Source organism: Leopardus geoffroyi, chromosome D4 (genome assembly GCF_018350155.1).
Source record: "Leopardus geoffroyi isolate Oge1 chromosome D4, O.geoffroyi_Oge1_pat1.0, whole genome shotgun sequence".
NCBI classification, from domain to species: domain Eukaryota; kingdom Metazoa; phylum Chordata; class Mammalia; order Carnivora; family Felidae; genus Leopardus; species Leopardus geoffroyi.
In genome coordinates, this window is record NC_059342.1 from 11,568,257 (window position 1) to 11,590,002 (window position 21,746).

The following is a 21,746-nucleotide window of genomic DNA, read 5'->3' on the forward strand; positions in this document are numbered from 1 at the left end:
GGTCCCTGGTGGAGCTCGAAGGGAAAATGGTCATGTCCTAGCGCTGTGAGAGCATCAGCCAAGTCCTACAGAGAAAATTGGAGAGGCTGAGTGTGTGTGGAGCCACGGACTTGTTACTGGGTCACTGGTCTGTTGGCTGGAATCCCCAAGGACCGAAGAGGGGCTTATGGCGCGCAGTTCGCAGGGAAGGAATGTGCTGGTTGTCCAAGAGGAACCACTAGCCCTATACACGGGTTCTTTGTCACCATCATGGTTTACTAATCTGCTAACCAGAGACACTCCAGGTAGCATTTCAGTTTTATAGTTTTAAAGCACATCTTACGAGTGGCCGTGTTAGAAAATACGACAGCACGGCCCATCCGCCTGCCATGACTGCTGCCCGCTGGGAGAACTTGAGGTACTGGGTGGCGCCTTTACTGCTGGTGACTCAAGAAACCACATGCCCCAGTGAACACAGACATTCCCAGGAAGTGGGCAAGATGCTTTTTAATTCTCTACAAATGCATGGGTGCCAAAGCATCGGATTTTACATGGAGGTGGGGAGAAGGAAACCTCAAACTTCATCCCTCCCTTGGCAGCAAAATACCACACACACCCCCACCACCATTGCTGGTGGTGACATTAACAAGTGACATTGACCCGTATTTATACTGGTTTACCAAGCGGTTTGCAGCTTTTCTTAGGTTGACTCGTGGTTGGGTGTGATTAGAAGCAAATAAAATATTTCAGCCCTGGCTTATTAAAAGGAATGGCTTCCACAGAACTCCTTCCTCTGCTGAGGTCAAACAGCTAGACTTAAGAGGGAACTTCAGACTTGCATCCCAGGATCATTTTGGGAGTGGGGATAGGGGATGAAAAAACAGATGTGGAAGCTTCGTGGGCTTTGCAGCCAGAGTGCCATATGCTAGCAATGGGAGTGGGACAAGTCACTTAACCTTGCTGCGCCTTAAATCCCCACCTGTAAAAAGGGCAAAATCAGGGATTTTGACCTGATAGGTGACGGTGTAGTTGCTTATAACTTGGACTCCCCACTTGTGAGTTCCACTTGCACCTCGTCACTAGCTGTGTGAGGATAAAAGCACTCAGAACAGTGCCTGCCACTCAGTGGATGTTCCGCACGTCTGCGCTACGATTACGACAGATTGTCATTACGATTATTATCATTGTGCGTCAAGTACCAGGCGCGAAGTGTTGATCGAAAAAATACGAACTTCTGTTACCATTTCTGCTATGTCTCCCATCAGAGCGCTTGAATTTTAAGGAGGCAGAAAGGAAGGTAATAGCATCACAAGTCTGTTTTTTGGTTTAACTAAACAGACGTCAACAGAGCCCTTTCCCAAATCTTATTCCTTTGAGGATTCAAAATTTACTCTCATGCCATCGGAGAAAGATTTGTCCAGTGTTCCTTAGAGCAAGAGCGAATTCTTGAGCCTCACCCCAGACCTTCAGAATCAGAAAGTCTGGAGATGCAGCCCATCGGTCTGCTCTTGATCTTGGCTTGGGTTGGCCATGCCCATTGACTGTTTTTTTAAGACTGTTTTTTTTTTAGAGTAGTTGTAGGTTAACAGAAGCATGAGAAGGTTCAGCGATTTCCCACGTGCTCTCTGCCTCCCCCTATCAACATCCTCCCCCACAGGGTTGGGTTTGTTACAATGGATGAACCTACCTTATCACCCGGAGTCCATAGTTGACATCATGGCTCACTCGTTATGTGTGTTCTGTGGGCTTAGATACCTGTGTCACGGCATGTAGCCATCATTACAGTATCATAAAAGGTGTTTGCCCTGCCCCGAAAACCCTCCGTGTTCCCCCTGTCTTCTCCCAACCCCTGGCAACCGTTGCTGCTTTTCCTGTCTCTGTGGTTTTGCCTTCGTCTCTTTTAAGTATCTCCGTGATTCTCATGCTTCCTAAAGTTTGAAAACACCAGGTATAGACTTCTGCTGCTTTGACCACCTTCTGTAGTTGGGGTTCGAGGAGGAGGGTGGTCAAGAAACCATTGGTTATGCTCCCTCATCTGTATGACAGGTGTCCCGGCCCCAGAAGGACTAGAGGACTGAATTAAGCAGAAATACCGAGAGTTCCGGGTAGCAGTCAGGGGTGGGGAGGGACGAGCGCTTTGAGAGCACAGGACTCTGTTGATAGTTCTGGAACAGAACACGTCGGGGTGTCGGGTCCTCTGGAAAGTGCTGATGTCATATCTTGGGCCATACTGCTCTGAGTGATGGATAGAAACGCCTTTTGAATTTGTGTGTGAGGTTAAAGTGAAGAAAATCCGTTTCAGTCTTCCAAAGTCAGAGCTGTTGGCACAAAAGGTCACTGATGCCAGTTGGTGGCATTGCAGAACTCGGGGAGCGAGAATGAAAATAGCAAACTTTATGTTTTTGAAGCCTAGTTGCCCTGGGGGCTTGAGTCCCAGTCTTTTGCCATCTTGCTGCCCTGGAATCTTGAAGAGGCATGTGGAAGAAGAAAAACACCGAGCCACTCTCTGCCTCCTCTAGGAAGGAGGGCAGGGACTTGTGCTCAGACTAGGGGGGATATCATATTTGCAGTGGGGTGAACAAGCCACCAAATGATGACTCCGTGGGGAAGCGTTCGTAGAGTTGTAGAGTGGAAGTGACTGAGCAGCTCGGATCGATCCTGGCCTCCGGTTTGATCCTTGATCCTCAGATTTCCTGAATCGTGGAGATAATCCCTTCTTAAAGGCTTCAAAACTGGCTGTATGCATACAGCTCGCAGACCCTTTAAACCTATTTGGATGCCGCTCTGTGATCACAAGCAAAGGACATACGGAACCAAGCTAGGTCGTATATCCTTTCCACCCCACCCCCAACACTGGTGTCCTCTAGCCAAAGTGCCGTGATCCACAGTCACCTGAGGTTGAACCCCAGACAAACCACTGCAAGCACAGGGCTAGGTCCCCAGTAATCACTTGGTGACTTCACCTGAAATGGCCACACTTGCACAAACATTGAGAAGCATGCCTTCTGGGGCGCCTGGCTGGCTGGCTGTTAAGTGCCCAACTTCAGCTCAGGTCATGATCTCGCGGTCCGTGAGTTCGAGCCCCACCTCGGGCTCAGTGCTGACAGCTCAGAGCCTGGAACCTGCTTCGGATTCTGTGTCTCCCTCTCCTTCTGCCCCTCTCCCTCTCTCTCCCAAAAATAAACAAACATTTAAAAGATTAAAAAAAAAAAAGAGCATGCCTTCTAATTTTCCTAAATTGAGTTACTTTGCTATTTCTCCTATTTTATTGGCTAAAACAACACACACACACACACACACACACACACACGTATGTGTATGTATGTGTACACATATATGTATATACATTATTCCCCAATAATGTATATACATTATTCCTACACAGGTCAGTGTAGGAAATTGTGATTGTGGATTCATGGCAAAACTAGTAAGCAATTTCCAAATTAAATTTTATCCGAAGACTCAAATTACTTTTTGCTGTCTCATTTCTCGTGAAGATAAAGTACTCCTCTTGAGGGGGCCGCCTGCGTGGGTCAGTGGGTTGAGCATCCAACTCTTGGTTTTGGCTTAGGTCATGATCCCAGGGTCAAGGGATCAAGCCCTGCATCCAGCTCTGTGCTGAGCCTAGAGCCTGCTTGGGATTCTCTGTATCCTCCTCTGCCCCTCTCCTCCACTTGGCGCGCGTGCGCACGCTCTCTCTCTCTCAAATTAAATAAGAAAATACACTTCCTGATCCATAGGTGTGTTATAGAACTTCAGATTTTTAAAAAATGTGACTATACCGTTTCTTTTTTGGTACAAATTAGAATACCATATGTTGAAAGCATCCTACCAAATTTCTAAGCTCTTACTAACAGAAAGGTGGAGATTTGGGACTGTCATTTGACCTTAGAAATATTTGTAGGAAATACTACCCCAAGAATAGTTTCATATCAAGAAGGGCCCTTAATAGACGCGCCGTCAAAAGAAGGAACCTGTCCTGTTTCCAAACCCAGCATCCTCACGGTTGAGGAACAAGAAAGAAAATCTAACCCCCTTTTCCTGCTTGTGACCTTGAACAAGGCCCTGAGTATTGAGGCTGACCCTGAGACCCTTGTTTTCTTTGCAGACTGCATCATCTGCTATCAAAGGTGCTATTCAGCTGGGGATAGGATACACCGTGGGTAATCTCACTTCCAAGCCGGATAGAGATGTTCTCATGCAAGACTTTTACGTGGTGGAAAGTGTGTTCCTACCCAGGTAAGAACATTTCTGTTTGTGAGGATTTCCATGCTAAAGAACCTTCCTGGTGGCCTCTCCACATTGAAGACTTTCCTACCAGTGAATGGGTACATGCACGCATTGGGTCTTTAACAGGCCCAGAAGCGGCACCAAGGATTGTCACTTTCCCTTGTGCCACGTGGGTTGTGTTTATTTTTATAGGGAGACGGTAAGTAGGTTCTATGTAATGATGGTAACGCCTGGAAGATTGTATGAAGATTTGAGATTCGATGGGAAGGAGTGCAGTACTCAGAGTAATGTCTGCGGAGCGTTAGAAAAAGAGGGCATCCGCTCTGGAAAACAGTGTGGAGGTTCCTCAAAAATTAAAAATAGATCTACCCTAAGACCCAGCAGTAGTGCTGCTAGGAATTTACCCAAGGGATACAGGAGGGCTGATGCATAGGGGCACTTGTACCCCAATGTTTAGAGCAGCACTTTCAACAATAGCCAAATTATGGAAAGAGCCTAAATGTCCATCAGCTGATGAATGGATAAAGAGGTTGTGGTTTATATACACAATGGAGTACTACATGGCAATGAGAAAGAATGAAATCTTGCCCTTTGTAGCAAGGTGGATGGAACTGGAGAGTGTTATGCTAAGTGAAATAAGCCATACAGAGAAAGACAGATACCATATGTGGTCACTCTTATGTGGATCCTGAGAAACTTAACAGAAACCCATGGGGGAGGGGAAGGAAAAAAAAAGAGGTTAGAGTGGGAGAGAGCCCAAGCATAAGAGACTCTTAAAAACTGAGAACAAACTGAGGGTTGGTGGGGGGTGGGAGGGAGGGGAGGGTGGGTGATGGGTATTGAGGAGGGCACCTTTTGGGATGAGCACTGGGTGTTGTATGGAAACCAATTTGACAATAAACTTCATATATTGAAAAATAAATAAATAAATAAATAAATAAATAAATAAATAAATAAATAAACAAACAAACAAACAAACACATCTTCCAAAGTTTAAAAAAAAAAAAAGAAAAAGAGGGCATCTGAGAAGCAACGGCTGATGCCAGGATTTTGCGGCCCGTCATTCACAAGACGGGCTGGGGGCCCGCAGTTGGGCCTCATATCTGGGTTCAGTCACATAGCTCTTCCTCCGTGAGGCCTTCAACTTAGCTCTCCTAGAATCCTGCCCGTTTGACACCATAGGTGGTGTCAAAAACACCCCGGTTGACCGTACAGGTCACCTCCAACTCGATCGTGTTTTGGGGGGGAAATCCGTTCAACAAATAAATCTGGGGCGGATGGTGGAGACAGTGCGTATCTGTGTGAATACACACGGTGCCACTGACCACTTACAGGTGGTTTAAATGGTAAGGCTTCTGTTACGTATTCTTTACCAAAAGAAGGCAAGTAAGTTAAAATGTGTTAAGTCTCGTGCTAGCTTAGGATAGGAAGAGAAGTAATCGTTATTAAATTGGAAATGTCCCCACGACTGCAATGGCCTAGCAAATAAAAACTCAGCTATTTGACTTGGGGGTGTAGGGCAATCGCTTTGTCTTCGGGGCTCTGCGGATAAATGTGTAAGACACAGTTACATTTTAAAATATAAGTATTGCTCCCCAAACTAAGCCACTTTTGGTATCAGTTGTTACTTACTGGGCTCGGGTGAGAATGGCTGGGGAGAGCCTTTGACCCTCAGTATCTTCGTTGCTTTATTTTTTTTTTAAGTCTTCAGGGAAATGGTACTTAAGTTCATCTCTACATCTAGTTGTCAACTGTCCCCAAATCAACCCATTAGGTGGTGAACCCAGACAGCCTAGTTTTGCTTTAAATGCTCTTGGTTGAAGAATACAGTAGATCTATCAGGAATTTTGAAGGTTGCTTCTCTAGGGTCCTGGGCAGCCACCAGAGCTAGTTTCCAGACACTGAGAACAGTGACAGGTGCTCCGTCTCTGCTGGTCTCTTCTACCCACCGTGTCCAATCAACAGAGCCAGCTTTGGACGGGCCCCGGGGAAAAGCGGGGCCTAAGCATATGGGCCCCAGACCAGCACCCTCAGGATCACGTTGAACTTTGTTAAGAAATCAGATTCTTGGGCCCCACCCACATCAACTGAATCAAGAACTTCGGGGATGGGCCCGAGAAATCTATTGAACCATCCTTCCAGGAGATTCTAAGCACATAATTGTTGGAGAACCACTGACCTCGCGTGTGACTTCCCATGTGACAGGGATGATCTTTCTCGTAACTACCAAATTTTGTTCTTGGAGTTCTTACGTGATTTTTGCAACTAATGTTAAACTCCAGGTGACTTTTCAGCGAACACCTAAAACATCAAAATTACATCTGTGTCCCAAGTAAATTATGCGTGACACTGTATGAGATACTTTACAACAAGGAGCATGTAACTAGGTTTTCATGAGCTCTTTCTTGGTGCCATGAATCCTTCTGTTTGTGGATGATTTATTAAAAGCATACTGTATCTTGATGATTAAGGCAAAACGAGGTCTCCTTTTTTCTTCAGGAGTAGAAAAGCCAACAGTGTCCATGCCTAGAATTTGTGTCTTTGACCTTCACCCTCTAGGCCACGGAGAAGCATCAGCCCCTGTGTGGCACCCATGTCGCTGGGGGAGGGGAGGCTTAGCTAATGACCCTATTGGGAGGAACCCACTGTCATTTAAAATGTATCATTTTAACATATATATAGCTTTTTAAGCGTCAGTGTGATAGGAAGCATTTGATGCAGACAAGAATTTCTTTTAGCAAATGCCATATTGTTTTTTTTTTTAAATAACGTACGCACTCTGGATGTGTTTCCATGAAAACAGAAGAAAAGGATGTGGGTCTTGCCTCAGTTTCCTCATCTGGGCTGTTCGTTAATTTTGCCAAGGGACTGAACCCAGCTCTTCTCAGTGGAGGTGATATCAGCTCTTTTGGATAAGACCACACTTTGTGCCAGGGTACACGTGTTAGGATATTTGTCACCCTCGAGGCCTTGCCAGTAATATCTATCTCTTGGTTACTCTCGCAGCCACAAAGCTCCCACAGAGTGATGAGTCAATTCAGTACCTGGGCCATGGCGACCGTTTCATGGATATAGACCCCCTGTGAAAATTAACAAACTGTACTTTATGTCAGCTACACATCCGTAAAGCTGGCAGATAAAGTTTCCTCCCTGCCCATCCATAAACTCCCACACTTGCCTGGAGACAGGAGGAAGGGGGAGGAGGTGGGCAGGACTGTCTCTGACCGTCCAAGTCTTTGATGGCTCTAAAACACAATGAATCTATCTGGGTCATAGAGAAAACTCATTGCATTGGGTGTCTTGAGATGTTCTAAGTTACTGCCGCTGTCTCCCTTAGCAACGAAATGTGTCATGTTTGTTTGTTTACTTATTTCAAAGTGGCTCACAGTTATTTTTAGATATTATATCCTGTTCCACACATCATTTCATTTTGTAGATGGAAAAAAAAAAGCCTCTGGACTTGGGATTTGAAGGACGATAGAAAATCCCTTTCAACAGGGGCGCCTGCGTGGCTCAGTCGGTTAAGTGTCCAACTCTGGCTCAGGTCATGATCTCATGGTTTGTGGGTTCGTGCCCCGTGTTGGGCTCTGTGCTGACAGCTCAGAGCCTGGATCCTGCTTCGGACTCTGTGTCTCCCTCTCTCTCTGCCCCTCCCCTGCTCGTGCTCTGTCTCTAAAAAATTCAGTGAAACGTTAAAAAAAAATTGTTCTTAATCCCTTTCAACAATCTGGTCCCATGATCTTCCAAAGTCAATGTAGATTAGTAAGAGAGCTGTGACCACATCGTAATCTTTTGACCCCAGGTTCTGCAGTGCAATCAGAAACTCAAAGTTGTAGATAAAATGGCATGTGTAAAGGGACTAGGAAGAGAGAGGAAGATGTTTTCTAATGTTTTGCCATGCAAACATGACCCTGACATGGCAAAAGGAAGCAAAATTGATGAGTGCCAGCCATGAACCACCCATAGTTTAACTGACATAACATTTATATGATACAGCATATAGCATTAACTTATTGTTACTATCTTTCAACTTTACCAAAAAATCCATTTTACAGATGGAGTAACTGAGGCCCGGAGACAGGAAGTGTCTTAACCCAAAGCTATACAACCAATAAATGGTGATGTCAGGATTTGAACTCAGGGACGGCCGACTCCAAAGTTTTGTTTTTCCTTACACCGTGGCAAGAAAGCACAGTAACAATAGTTCCGCTTGTTTGAATCAGAGAAAGTACCCAGCTTCCACCTTAGAAAGTTTTCCCTCCAGCCCCTTGACAAGCAGCTTTAATACTGTCCTCCGTTCCCCTTCAGGAGACGCCATCCCGGCTTTGTCTGCAATGGAAAATAGGGCTTGAAAGCTGGCAGTAAAGGTTTATATATCTTTCCATATTCAAGAGTAATCATCTACCCAAAGAATTTATAAAAGTCTCTTGCATTTTAATCTCCTCCCTCATAAAATGGAGTTCAGTTTGGCGAACACAGATTGCTCTCTGTATGCACTCTTGGGGGTGGATGGGAATAGCCAAGGGACACCCTCATTGGGCAGAGAATTACCCAGAACTGCTGTGAGGGTGAGACATTTTTCTACGTGGCAGGCAAACACAGAGGTCAGCAGTTCGTGTGAGCGTTGCCAGATTTCAGTGCTAGATGTTAAGGTTTTGACAGATGAGGCAACCGCCTGCATTTCAAATAATACTGACGTAAACTCATCCAAGAACCCATCTCTCTCTTACCATGGGTCAGCACACTCCAGCCCATGGGACAGACCTGGCTCCCTGCCCCTTTTTGTTAATAAAGTTGCCTTGGAACACAGCCACATCCATTCATTTACATATTGTCTGTTTTCCCACCACAGCAGTAGAGCTGAGTGGTTGCAACAGAGATTCTTTTTTTTTTTTTTTTAATTATTTTTTAACATTTATTCATTTTTGAGACAGAGAGAGAGCATGAATGGGGAAGGGTCAGAGAGAGAGGGAGACACAGAATCTGAAACAGGCTCCAGGCTCTGAGCTGTCAGCACAGAGCCCGACGTGGGGCTCGAACTCATGGACCCCGAGATCATGACCTGAGCCGAAGTCGGACGCCCAACCGACTGAGCCACCCAGGCGCCCCACAACAGAGATTCTTAAAGGATTGCCAGCCCCTCATCGGTACAGACATTCTCTAGCCCGTCTTCTGTGTGGGTGGATAACACACAAATCATCAAAGAGGATGCGTGGCTGTTTCTGGACAAGCCAACCAGGATGATGTCCTTCCAAGTCAAAACTCTTCAAATATTCGTTTAACGTTTATGGGGTAGGGACGGGGAGACACCGATTTCCTACTCATAAAAGGCACATACCTCTTCCTTTAGTTCTAGATAAAAGGTTTATTGTGTGTAGTGATTGTTATATAACATTGTAACTTACTTGAAATTGCCTTCAAACACGATTTCCCAGGATGGTACCAACTACTTGGGAAGTTCAGCATATAGACAGTGATATCCCGTGTTCCAAGTACATGACAGCCCAGGATGCAGTATTTGGTTGTGGAATTTAAGCTGCTCCCATCTGCTGATTTTTAAAGATTGGCTGTTAGCTGGCTGGCCTTAAAAGATGGTGTGGCCTTCTGGGTGTCTCAGTCGGCTAAACGTCCGACTTCGGCTCAGGTCATGATCTCACGGTTCGTGAGTTCAAGCCCCGTGTCGGGCTCTGTGCTGACAGCTCGGAGCCTGGAGCCTGCTTCGGAGTCTGTCTCTCCCTCTCTGTCTATACCTCCCATACTTGGGCTCTGTCTCTGTCTCTCTCTCAAAAAATAAATAAAACACTTTAAAAACGTTTATTAAAAAACATTACTTCTGAATGTGTCTGTGATGATTTCTTCGCAGGAAATTTGCATTCACATCAGTAGACTGACCCAAGATCACGTCATCAGTTTCGTGTGGGCCCACATGGAACCGAAAGGTAGAGGAAGGGCAAATTCGCTCCCTGCCGGAGCTGGACAGGCACCTTGCCCTGCCTGCAGACGTTAGCACTTCTGCTTGGGCCTTCTGGCTCGGGCCAGGACTTCCATTGGCTCACCTGGTTCTCAGACCTTCAAGGTTGAGCTGGAACTGCTCTACTGGCTTTCCTGGGCCTCTGGCTTACAGGTGGCAGATGGTGGGACTTCTCCCCCTCCATAACCACGTGAATGAGTCTGTCCCCCAGGAGCTGCTGGCCCGCTCCTTTTGCCAACAGCCTCCAAACCCCCTACTGTCAGTTACAGCTTGAAATCAGCAAATCCACCCGATATAAAACGCTGCCTCGGAAACAGCAGAGCTCTAGCTCTCGGCTCCCAAACTGGACCCCCCCTTATGTGTCCTGCCGATGCCAAGTTAGTTTCACCTTATTGCTTAGCACCAACCCTCTCCTCCCAGTGCCACCCAAGATAGTGCGTATCAGGCTGTGGAACCACGTACAGGAAGCTAGAGTGTTCCCAGCGCATCCAGCTGAGAATGTTCTTGTGGCCCATCAAGCTTCTGTAAGTAGAATTCTGCCCCCCATGACCCCACAGTGTGAGGTCCTCCTGGAGAAGAAGAGCTGGTGTATTTGGGCAGTGGCTACTCAGAAGCCTGCAACTGAATCGTGAAAAGGAGGACTTACCCTAGGAACGTCAAGTTTAAGTTAAAGCGTACCTATCTGCCTATGACTTTCCCACGGCTCTGGTGTGAATCTAATGTCCTCATCTTATTTGTTCCTGACCAGCTTAGGCCATTACTTTCCCTCCCTGGACTTCGTTTTTGTTTTTTTTTTACCTGCTAAGTGGGAAACGCTAGGTAGTGGCTAATGCTTCATTCAGACTTCAACATTGTATAATTCTAAACGCCCATTGCCACTAAGAAATACGTTTTTGTAAATTTGTTTAATGTGTATCTTTGAGAGACAGGGAGACACAGAGCACGAGCAGGGGAGGGGGAGAGAGAGAGGGAGACACAGAGTCCGAAGCAGGCTCCAGGCTCTGAGCTGTCAGCACGGAGCCTGACACGGTGCTCGAACCCATGAACCGTGAGATCAGGACCTGAGCCAGAGTCAGACGCTTCACCGACTGAGCCACTCAGGCGTCCTGAGAAATAACATATTTTTAGATTTAATAATAGCAGTGGTGGGGCGCCTGGGTGGCTCAGTCGGTGGAGCAACCAACTCTTGGTTTCAGCTCAGGTCATGATCTCACAGTTGTGAGATTCTCGCTTAAGATTCTCTCACAGTCTTGGTCCCCCAACTGCATAAGAATAAGCCATTTGAAGAAAAACACCAAGGAGTAGAACATGGGGGTTTTATCTTACTGTGTGAACATTGAAGCTAATGTCATGCATTCTAATGGAATTAATGACTTTGATTGCATGAGCTATCAAGGACAGAAGAGGGTGGAAGAAATAAGAAACTGGCAACACTCTCAGCCCCCTGAAAGCAGCCCAATTCAGAACCCAAGGATCTGTACTTGCTTTAACTTGTTTGCAAGGGGGCAGAGGCATGTCAGTGGTCACTCTGAGCCTCTTTGATTTTCTCTCTTATTTCTGCCCAGCCAGCATTTTCAAGTTACTCCATGTCCTAGGAGTTCCAGAATTATTCCTCTTGACAATCCCATAGGACCTGGAACTGAGTACATGTCCCCTGAGACGTCTCAAAATACGGACTGAGGAAATGTTCGGATGCGATGTCCGGGCAGCACGTGTGCATTGTGAATATTCAACTATTCTCGCTTCAGGAAACAGCAACTGTTCAGATGAGTAGGTGATTTCGGGCCGTTTCACACACCGAGCTGATGCAGAGGTGACGGCTCCTATCCCAGGCAGTCCCGGTCCCTGCACCACTGCCCTGAAGGGCAAGCCTTGCTGCTGCCTTAGTGCAAGCTTCACCTCTACAGATAAGATGTATTATCTGATGTCAAGCCCTGACAATACAAGCCAACTACTTCCGCTGGAAGTCACCAGAAGAAGCAGTCATCTGTGACCACGTGAGAGGAAGTATTGGCCGTAGTGGATATATTGAATAGATAATCTCCTAAATAGCTTTCAAGGGTGATTTTTGATGATGATGGGGTTTTTTTTAACTAATTAATTTTGAAATTCCAGTGTAATTAACATACAGTGTTATGCTGATTTCAGGGGTACAATATAGTGATTCAGTAATTCTGTGCATTAGTCAGTGCTCATCAGGATAAGTGTACTTTTTAATCCCCATCACCTATTTCACCCCTGCCCCCACCTGCTTCCCCCTCGGGAGACCATCAGTTGTCTATAATGAAGAATCTGTTTCTTGGTTTGTCTCTTTTCTTTGTTCGTTTGTTCTGTTTCTTCAGTTCCACATAATGAGTGAAATCATACGGTATTTGTGATTCTCTGACTTGCTTCACTTAGCATAATACTCTCTAGATCCATTCACATTGTTGCAAATGGCAACATTTCATTCTTTTTATGGCTGTTATATTCCATTGTATCTGTCTATATCTCTAGACTATAGTGAATTTTCTTTTTTTTTTTTTTTTTTTTTACCTTACCTGGTGAGTTTTGAACCTAACCTTCAGGTAAGAATCAACTTTACTATTTTACCATTTGTCTTAAAAACTCACTGTTTTATTCAGAAACTACTTACTGTCAGTGATGTGCTGGGTACCGATACAAAAATCTGTACAAAAATCTGGCTGCCATGGACACAGTTAATTTTTTTTTTTTCAACGTTTATTTATTTTTGGGACAGAGAGAGACAGAGCATGAACGGGGGAGGGGCAGAGAGAGAGGGAGACACAGAATCGGAAACAGGCTCCAGGCTCTGAGCCATCAGCCCAGAGCCCGACGCGGGGCTCGAACTCACGGACCGCGAGATCGTGACCTGGCTCAAGTCGGACGCTTAACCGACTGCGCCACCCAGGCGCCCCAAGCCATGGACACAGTTAAACTGTTGTAGGTTCCAAGTGTTTGTTGCATGCTGAAAGCGTTTTTCTTTGCACAGGCTTACTCGTATCCATAAAAATTAGACCATGACAGAGTTGCCTTAGAGCCTCAGTGACCCACTTAGAATGTGGTAAAGAGAGATCTTGAACCTCTCTACAAAATGGTATTAATCTACTGAATTGTTCTCATTTTTCACAACGAAAACTTTTAAGTACAGGTGAATTAGGTGGCTTGTCGGATGTTGGGTGAGATATATTATAGTTGTAGTCAAAGACTAAAATGAATGATAAACATCAAAATTCAGGCTAGTGGATGCCTCTAAGGAGAAAGAGAGTTTTGTGATTAATAAAAAGTATAGAAGGCAGTTCAACTATACAGATAATATTTCTTAAGCGGCATTTTAGATTCATGAGTATTCACTGGTTTATTTCTTTATACCTTTTATGTGTCATAAATATTGCACAAAAATTTTCAAAGATGAACCCAGAAGAGGGGGGAAAAAAGATAATGATGTCTCTGGGAATGCACATCAGGGTTTTAAAATCGCTAAAATATTTAAGGTCTCTTTTCCTATAAATATGGATGTAAGAAATAGTTCAGATTCAGGACTCCCCCGTTTCCAGTGTGGTGATTTTGTGAGTGACATTTTTAAAACCATTTCACTTATTCCTAGTTTAAAATCTTTATCCAATGTTTATGGTCAAAAAAAAATGCATTTTTCAAATCATTCCATGCACTAAGCCCTGAATCTTCTACCTAAAGCATTACAACTGGTTTCACTGGGGACGATGGAAAATCACAGGAGGAAAGTCACAGGCACAGCAGGGGGATGATGAAGAATTTTCAGGCTGAAGACACACTGGGATTGGCAGGGAATATGGGCTTGGAGTGGCCCCTGCTGACTTAGCATCTGGTTTGACCTGATGGCCATTGCCCTTGGACATGAGCTTAGAGAGACCCTCAATTGGGGTATGTTTTTCTAACAGGGAAACGGGCCCGGGACTAGTAGAACTACAATTTGAAGTCAAAATTGTCTTTGCTAATTCTCTCTCTCTCTCTCTCTCTCTCTCTCTCTCGCTTTTTTTTTTTTTTTTTTTTAATATTTTAACTGCAGTGAAGGGAGCAATCTGACCCCAGCACATCATTACCCAGACTTCAGATTTAAGACCTATGCTCCACTGGCATTCCGATATTTCAGAGAACTTTTTGGTATCAAGCCTGATGATTACTTGGTAAGAACCTGTCGTTTTCCTTCCTTCTTCAGAAACGTGTGATCTAAACATTTGTCTCATAGCAACAGCGACAAGTCGTGTGTGTCTCTTATTTTATAATGCTCTGGAGCCTCGTAAAAGGTCCAAGTTTTATAATGATAATAAATTTAGCTTCAGCCAATATGATTTGACTCTGCAGCCCTTACTGATAACTACAGAATCTGCTATGGTAATTGATATTTAAATAACTGTGGTGTTGGTTGCTACGTCAGATCATTATTCTAACAGATATAATTAGTTACAAATACTCCTGTGAATTTTGCTGATTGCATTCTACTTGAAAGCCTTCCTGTTTTAATTGCCTTATTTATTCCATTCATCTCAAACCTGCCTTGGCCTGCAACCATATTCACCTTGACCTACAATTTGAACAGCATTTTAAAGATGCTGGATAGGCTTGTTCTCGACATCTTTTGATGCAGGCTCTTTTTAAACGTATTTTTATTTGGCGCAAGGGGCATATTTTATCCTTAGAATTGTCGTTTCTGTCCATCATCTTTCTGGCACGCAGCAGGTGTAACACAACAGCTTTTTTGTGAGGTAGTCTGATCTGACCTCCTGCTCGAGGAACCCGGAACTTCCTTTTTGTTTCAAGAGAAAAATGGTTTATTTCATAATTTGATCACTGTTAACACCCTGGGGCTCTTCACAATCGGTTTTCAAGAAGCTGTAGCAAGGATGCCATCAAATATTTATTGTTCGTCCTTTTCTGAATGATCTTAATAAGACTTGAGCCAGATCCTGGAATAAAGCTTTGCACGGGAAGTATAGCAACATTTGTCACTGGGAACAGAGACCATCGAAACTGCATTGTATAATTTGGCTGAGATGCACATAATAAAATTCAAAGCTCATTCTCTTCTGCACCGATGAAAACCTGTGCATGACCCTCTTCTTTTTTTTTTTTTTTTTTTTTCAGCTTTTATTGTAACTCCAGTTAACATGCAGTGTTACATTAGTTTCAGGTGTATAATATGGTGATTCACCACTTGCATAGGTCACCTGCGGCCAGCACAGCAGGTGCACTCCTTAATCCCCATCACCTGCTTCACCCACCCCCACCCCCACCCCTCTCCCCTCAGGTATGACTCTCTTCTTTAGTTGAGCCCTAAGAAACTCATATGACTTCTGCTCAGTGAGATGATACTGGCTCCTCAAGGCACATTACCAAGACTTCACAGGGCAGTGGGAACTGAGTAGAAAGTCCCTGGGCAGTCCTGCTCCCCTTAAATGTGTCCATCCAGGTAGCTTTCTGCCTCGCCACGCCCCTTGAGCTGTGGTGTCAGGTGTCTCTACCCAGCACTACCAAACCTGCCCTCCCCAGCTACTCCAGTGCACGAACCCACGCGTGTTGGGGGTGGGGGGATACTAGAGAAGATCCTTTGGTTTCTGACCATTCTCTCATTACTGAGTGTCACTGTCATTCAGGAAACATGTTGATGGAACTCAGTGGGGTCTTGGTGCTGTTTTATTGAAAATGAGATTGTGCTCCCATCTGCCACACGTTAGAAATCAGTTGGGTTCTCCTTCTGAATTTCCTTGAGCTTCTGCTAACCGAGGAGATGGCATTTGCTTGCATTTCATAGCACAGATCCCGTCATTGTGATGAGATGGCCAACTGCCTCCCCTTCACCTGTAGGTCTGTCTTTGGCCCTCCTGGGGCCACTGAGCTACAGGCTGGGAAGGCAATTTTCACGCTCATTCTGTCCGGCAAAAGGGCTTTCTTGGGGGAAGGCCTTTTTCTGATCAATGGGGCCCACGGCTCACAGAGTTTCCTAGTGCGCCTTTAAGCTGGCAAAGTTACTTTCATCACGGGCTTCGAGTGTGTACGGAGGAGCCCAGGAGACTAAGCTGATGGGCTTTGCGGAGCAGAAGTCTTCCTTCATGGAGCTGGCAAAAGGTAGATCAATCGATCATCGGATACTTCGAACGCTTAGGCCACGAAAATACTTTGCCACCGATTATAGGGAAATTGGAAAGTTAGAAGCCATGACCCTCAGGGAACTTAGAATCCAACCCGGCAAGATGACTTTATGTGGGCGAAACATCAGTTCTACCAGACAGCAAATAAAAAGACTAGAGGGAAACAGCAAACAGTCCAGGATTTCAGGGGAGGGAGGGGGGTCTCTCTGTCGCATGGAGGATTAGGAGGGCGTGAAATGGTTTAGCTCTAGTGACTTAGAAATTGGAAGGGATTCGAGTCGGAGGGAAAGAAGGGAAGTTGACTGCACATTTGATGATGTCGAGCAGTAATGTTTTTGGTGGGGTGATGGTATTGGGGGTTCAGTTTCAAAAGAGGAGTCTTTGTCTTTTAGAGATGCGTGCCGGAGTCTCTCTCTGGAGGAAATGAGTTGATGTCTGGGATTCGCTTCGAGAGACTATGAGGGAAGCAGGCAGAGGAGTGATGGGGGTATAGCGGAAACAAGATTGGCCATGAGTTGATAATTGCAGAAGCCAGAAGAGAAGCATATGGATATTGATTACACAATTCTCTTTGCTTTTATGCAGGTTTGAAATTTTCCCTAATGAGAAGTTGGGGGGAGGGGCAGGGAGAAAAAGATAGGAACAGGCAGGTAAGAATGCTTTTCTTCGATTCCATTTTTCCACCTCCCATATCAACACAGTCCAGTAAATGGACCCATCTCTGGGACCTACGAGAAACAGAGGGCACTGGCCCTCTAGCTAAACATGGCTACCTGGTCCCCAATGGTTATGGCCATCTACCTGCCCCACACTGAGACACCCCCCCGGGGACACCCCCAGCCCAGAACTAGAAGCTTACCTCCAAACCACTTAATCTGAAAACCCCAGCCAGTGATCTCAAGTGTGGTAGAGGAGGAAGGGGTTTTTCACCTGACATGACAGGCTTTCCAGAATTAGATACAACCATCAGACTTTTTAGTCCAACTGTTCATTATAGATGAACAGTCTAAAGCTGGGGTTGGTGAAGGAGGCGCCCAAGGTTTTCCACGTTGGTAGGCGCAGACCCCAGACCAGACCTGGGATCCCCCAGCCCTCCCCCGGGCTCTTTCCCATTCCCCAGCTGCCTCTCAGCCCACTGAGTCTCAGACCTCTCATTAAATGTGTTCACAGCGTAAGACTCCCTCGACCATGAAACCGTCAGCTGTGATTATCCATTCTGAAGCGCCTCCCCAACGGGGTCAGACACCCTTAACGAAGCATTTTTTTGGGAGAGTTAAGCCCAAATAAAACACAGGAAAATCAAATAAGACCTCCCTTAAAAAAAAAAAAAAAAAAAGTGTGGGGAAAAAAAAAAGGATACCGTGCAAATGCCAAAGTACATCCTGGCGTCTGTCAAACTGGGGCTAGTTGAACCCAAATTTGTGAAGATAGACTGATCTAAAAGAGGAGAGAAGGTAACATGATAGAGTGATCGGTGACTCTCCAGCCGGGCCTAATGCTGATCCCCCTGGTATGTGGGCATTTCCACTCAGTGCTGTGGTCTTGTATCTGGACTTTCGCCTGAATTACTCTGTTTACGTTCTCAGTACCATTAACATCCGCCATCTGCATACCGATTACAAGTTTCATGTTGGAACACGCATCATTTGGATTGTGAGACCGCACACTGAAGGTGCTTGTGCATACACAGCCCAGCAGCCTGGCTGTGCCTCCTTCCTTCCTTGTTCCAAAATAAACGCCTCTCGAGGGAAGGCCAAGGTCCCCGGAGCATTTTTTTTTTTTTCCCATCTCTGCTTGGGCAGCAAGCCTCGGGTTTGATTTCCTTCTCCCCCAGGTGCCGGAGTGGTCCAAAATCCAGGGTGATTTGTGTGACGTCTTTCCAGACTCACCGGCACCGATAAGAGCAGAGTGAATATTTAACACTATCAAGGGAAAGAAATGGCAGGAAAACTTATGTCCACCCCACTGTGCAAGTTTACGTTGTTACTTTGCCTTGGCGGGGGCGGCGGGGGGGCATTGGGGGGTGGGGGGCGGGCAGCTGGATTGCACTTTGTAGTTTTTTTCCAGTGGGAATAGTCAGGAGGCCCTACAGGAAATAGAAGGGAGACAATGAATGCATCGGAACAGCTTGCACAGAAGAAAGAGCCTGAAAGGAGCTACATAAAACGCAGGGTACACGTGGGGCCTTGTTGATCAAGGCTAATTAAAATGTTCCCTCTCTCCTCTTTATTTGCTCTTAAATGGCAACATTTCAGAGCAGGTTGCTTAGCGCGGAGCGTGGTAACCAAGTGATAGGGTGAGGTATCACGGGATTCTACATGAGGACAGTAATATTCCTGGTTGATATCAAAATGCCAGTTTCTTGCACACCACTGCACTGCTGGTAGTGACCCCCAGCGAGTTATTCAGAAATGCCAAAGCGATTTATTTTCCCCTGCATATCAATGTATGAATTACCTATTAAAGGAGGATTTGACAAGTAACCAATGAAGTATTTTCCCTATAATGTCACTGCTTCTAGAAGAATTTGAGGCTTTAATTAGAAGCAGATGATTAGGTCTGAATCCAGCTTTCTCTCGACCGCTCTTCCTGAATCACCCCCTAATTTCTCTATTTGCAGCCTCTAATTTCTGCGTTCTGTGTTGTTGTTCGACTTCCGCAACATTAACTCCTGTCTGTAGGAAGGCTCTGTGCGGGGAATTCAGAGCCCGTAAAACAAAGAATCAGAATTCCTAAAGAGAGTCTGGGGGTCTGCCTTCGCTCTTTAGAAGAGCTTGGGGTCCACACCTTTATTTTCCAATGTCTCAAATCTACGATTATACGAGACACCCATTCTTCTCCTTGATTCACTGTGTCCCAGCGGATCTTCGGGTAGCCTCCTGGTTGCTGGAGCTCAGCCGAAACCCTTCGTACATCTTGAGGCACCAGTTTTTCCTCGCCTAGAAGGCGTGGACTCACTCGCCTGTGTGTGGTCATGTGATAAGACATAGCCCAGCATTAAATCCTTAGCGACACCTGGGTGGCTCAGCCGGTTAAGCCTCAGACTTCGGCTCACGTCATGATCACATGGTCCGTGAGTTCGAGCCCCACGTCGGGCTCTGTGCTGACAGCTCGGAGCCTGGAGCCTGCTTCGGCTTCTGTGCCTCCCTCTCTCTCCCAAAAATAAACAAACATTAAAAAAAAAAGAAGAAGAAGAAGAAGAAAGAAAGAAATAGGAACAGCAGTAGGTACATGGTCACTCTTTGCCAGGGTTTTGGAAAGCATCCCCTTTGAAAACCTTCAGCTGCTTTCTTGTGGACGTTAGCGTCTTTGTTTCGGAGATGAGGTTCCTTGGACTCCGAGATGCCAAGGTACTTCCTCCAGGTCGCTGAGGTGGCCGCTGGCAGAGCCGTGATGTGAAAAAAGGTGATTCCAAGTCCCACGCCCTTCACACTCAACCAGCTCTCCGGGTGGATCCTGCACCCACGGCAGGAAAGCACGCTCTGCTTCCGCTGGGCTTTTACGGCATCCTTTGTGCAGTCTTATTTTTCCTCGTCTCTGCATCACTCGTAATGACCGAGGCATTCTAATGCTGCTCAGCAAGAAAGCCTCAGGAAGCAAGCCCGGGGCCACCTGGGTGGCTCAGTCCGCTACCCATCCGACTCTTGATTTCGGTTCACGTCACGATCTCACGGTTAAGAGATCGAGCCCCTCGTCAGGGACTCTGTGCCGACAGCACACAACCTGCTTGGGATACATTCTGTCTCTCTGTCTCTCTCTCTTCCTACCCCCGCCTTGCGTGTGCTCTTTCTCTCTCTCTCAAAATAAATAAATCCACATGAAAAAGAAAAAGCAAGCCTGGAGGAAAGAAGGAGAAGATAGAAGGCAGCATGCAGTTACTTCTTTCTTTTCTTGGAAAATTGTGTTTCCCTCACCCACGTGCTGCCGAAGCAAGAGAATTTAAAGTCACCAGTTAGAACTGCCTTTTAATTGTTTTTTTCTCCCGGTTTCTCCCTCCCCTCTCCTTGTCCCCCACTCCCCCACCTCCTACTCCCTCCTCTCAGCCTTTTCTGTGATGGACACTTAAATATCCAGAAGCCCAGGTAGAAAGCTTTGGGCGATGTTGCCAACGTTTCCACCCTTAGGGTGCGACTGTTTAGACCCCCCCCCCTTTGCCCCTCACCAGGACTGGTCTCATCTCACACGCTGGGTCTTGACCTTTTTCTCTACGCTCGGTGTGTCTCTAAGTCAGTAATGGGGATCCTCGGTTCGTGAACACTGAGCTCCGTAACCAGACATTGACTTCTCTTCTGGGTTTGTTTTGACGTTTTTGGTGAGATCGACAGCCCTTCACCTTAATTGGTGACGTTCAGCCCTTCGTCTGGTGAAAACTCGTGTCGTGCCTGCCGTGTGCCAGGCACCGATCCTGCCCCGTGTCACCGCGTAAGGTACAAGTAGCCGGTGCCCTTGTGGAGTTCTGCAGGCTGGTGGGGACTCGGGATCCTGAACAGGCATGTGAGGGATTTTGTGGTCACTTCCACGATGAGAACCAGAGATGCGGTGCCAGGAAGCAGACGCGCTGTAGACGCACAGGAGCGGGAAGAGGGCTCCAGAGTAAGTGCTCTCCAGTCCCACACGCGTCCCTGCACACGACGTCCCACAGCCGCTCCCTTGCTGTGCACCCTGCGTGTCCCTTTTGTCCACCTGCGGTGGCTTCTCAGCACAGTGGACGGAGCGGTCGGTCCTCTGCTCCAGACTTTCCAACGGCTTTCAGCTCCCTTAGAGCAAAGTTCCAAGTCCTCGCAGTGACCCGTGCTGCCCTGTGCGGTCTGGCCCACCTGCCCTCTGGCCCCTTTCCTTGCAGCCCTCCCTGCTCACTCTGCTCCGGCCACTGGCCCCCTGGCTGTGCCTTGAGGTCCCCAGATCTCAAGACCTTTGCATTTGGAGCTCCCCTCTCCCTGACACGCCCTTCCCCCAGACAGCCGCAGGCCTCTGCTCAAGTCCCCACCCCCTCCCCCCCACAGTGAGGCTTTAGTGACCCAGCCTTCTTGAAGTTTATCGCAGCCCAGTCCTCAGTCACGGCTGGTACTCCGCCCCCTTTCCGTGCCTCATCTTTCTCCACAGCACTGACTGCGTTCTGATGTAGAATTGATTTACCTGGTTACCGTCTGTTTTCTCCTCCTGGGCGCTAAGCTTCATGAGTGCTTGAGACGTAACAGATGCTCAGCAGAAGTTTTCTCAGTGTTAAATGAATACATGAATGAGTACTAGCCCGGTGAAGGTAGAATGAAAGTTGTTTGGGATAAAGGAAAATGCAGAATCCTCGTAGGTGAGTGTCGCTGGCACATTTGAGAATGTGGGAAGCACCTCTTCGTGGCTAAAGCTAGATTTTAAGGAGGGAAGTGATGAAAGAGAAGGTTGGAAGGACAGGCGGGGCCATGCATGGCCTTGAAAGCTCT

The 21,746-nt window shown here is 46.5% G+C and overlaps 1 protein-coding gene across 2 annotated transcripts in view; it reads left to right on the plus strand.

Moving 5' to 3' along the window:
* The window catches only part of PIP5K1B (phosphatidylinositol-4-phosphate 5-kinase type 1 beta), a 312,168-nt gene that overhangs the window by 171,677 nt on the left and 118,745 nt on the right, over positions 1-21,746 (plus strand). For both annotated transcript variants that reach the window (XM_045469367.1, XM_045469368.1), the window contains exons 3-4: positions 4,088-4,218; positions 14,229-14,346. In XM_045469367.1, the coding sequence (XP_045325323.1) occupies positions 4,088-4,218; positions 14,229-14,346 (249 nt within the window). The remainder of the gene's footprint in view (positions 1-4,087; positions 4,219-14,228; positions 14,347-21,746) is intronic.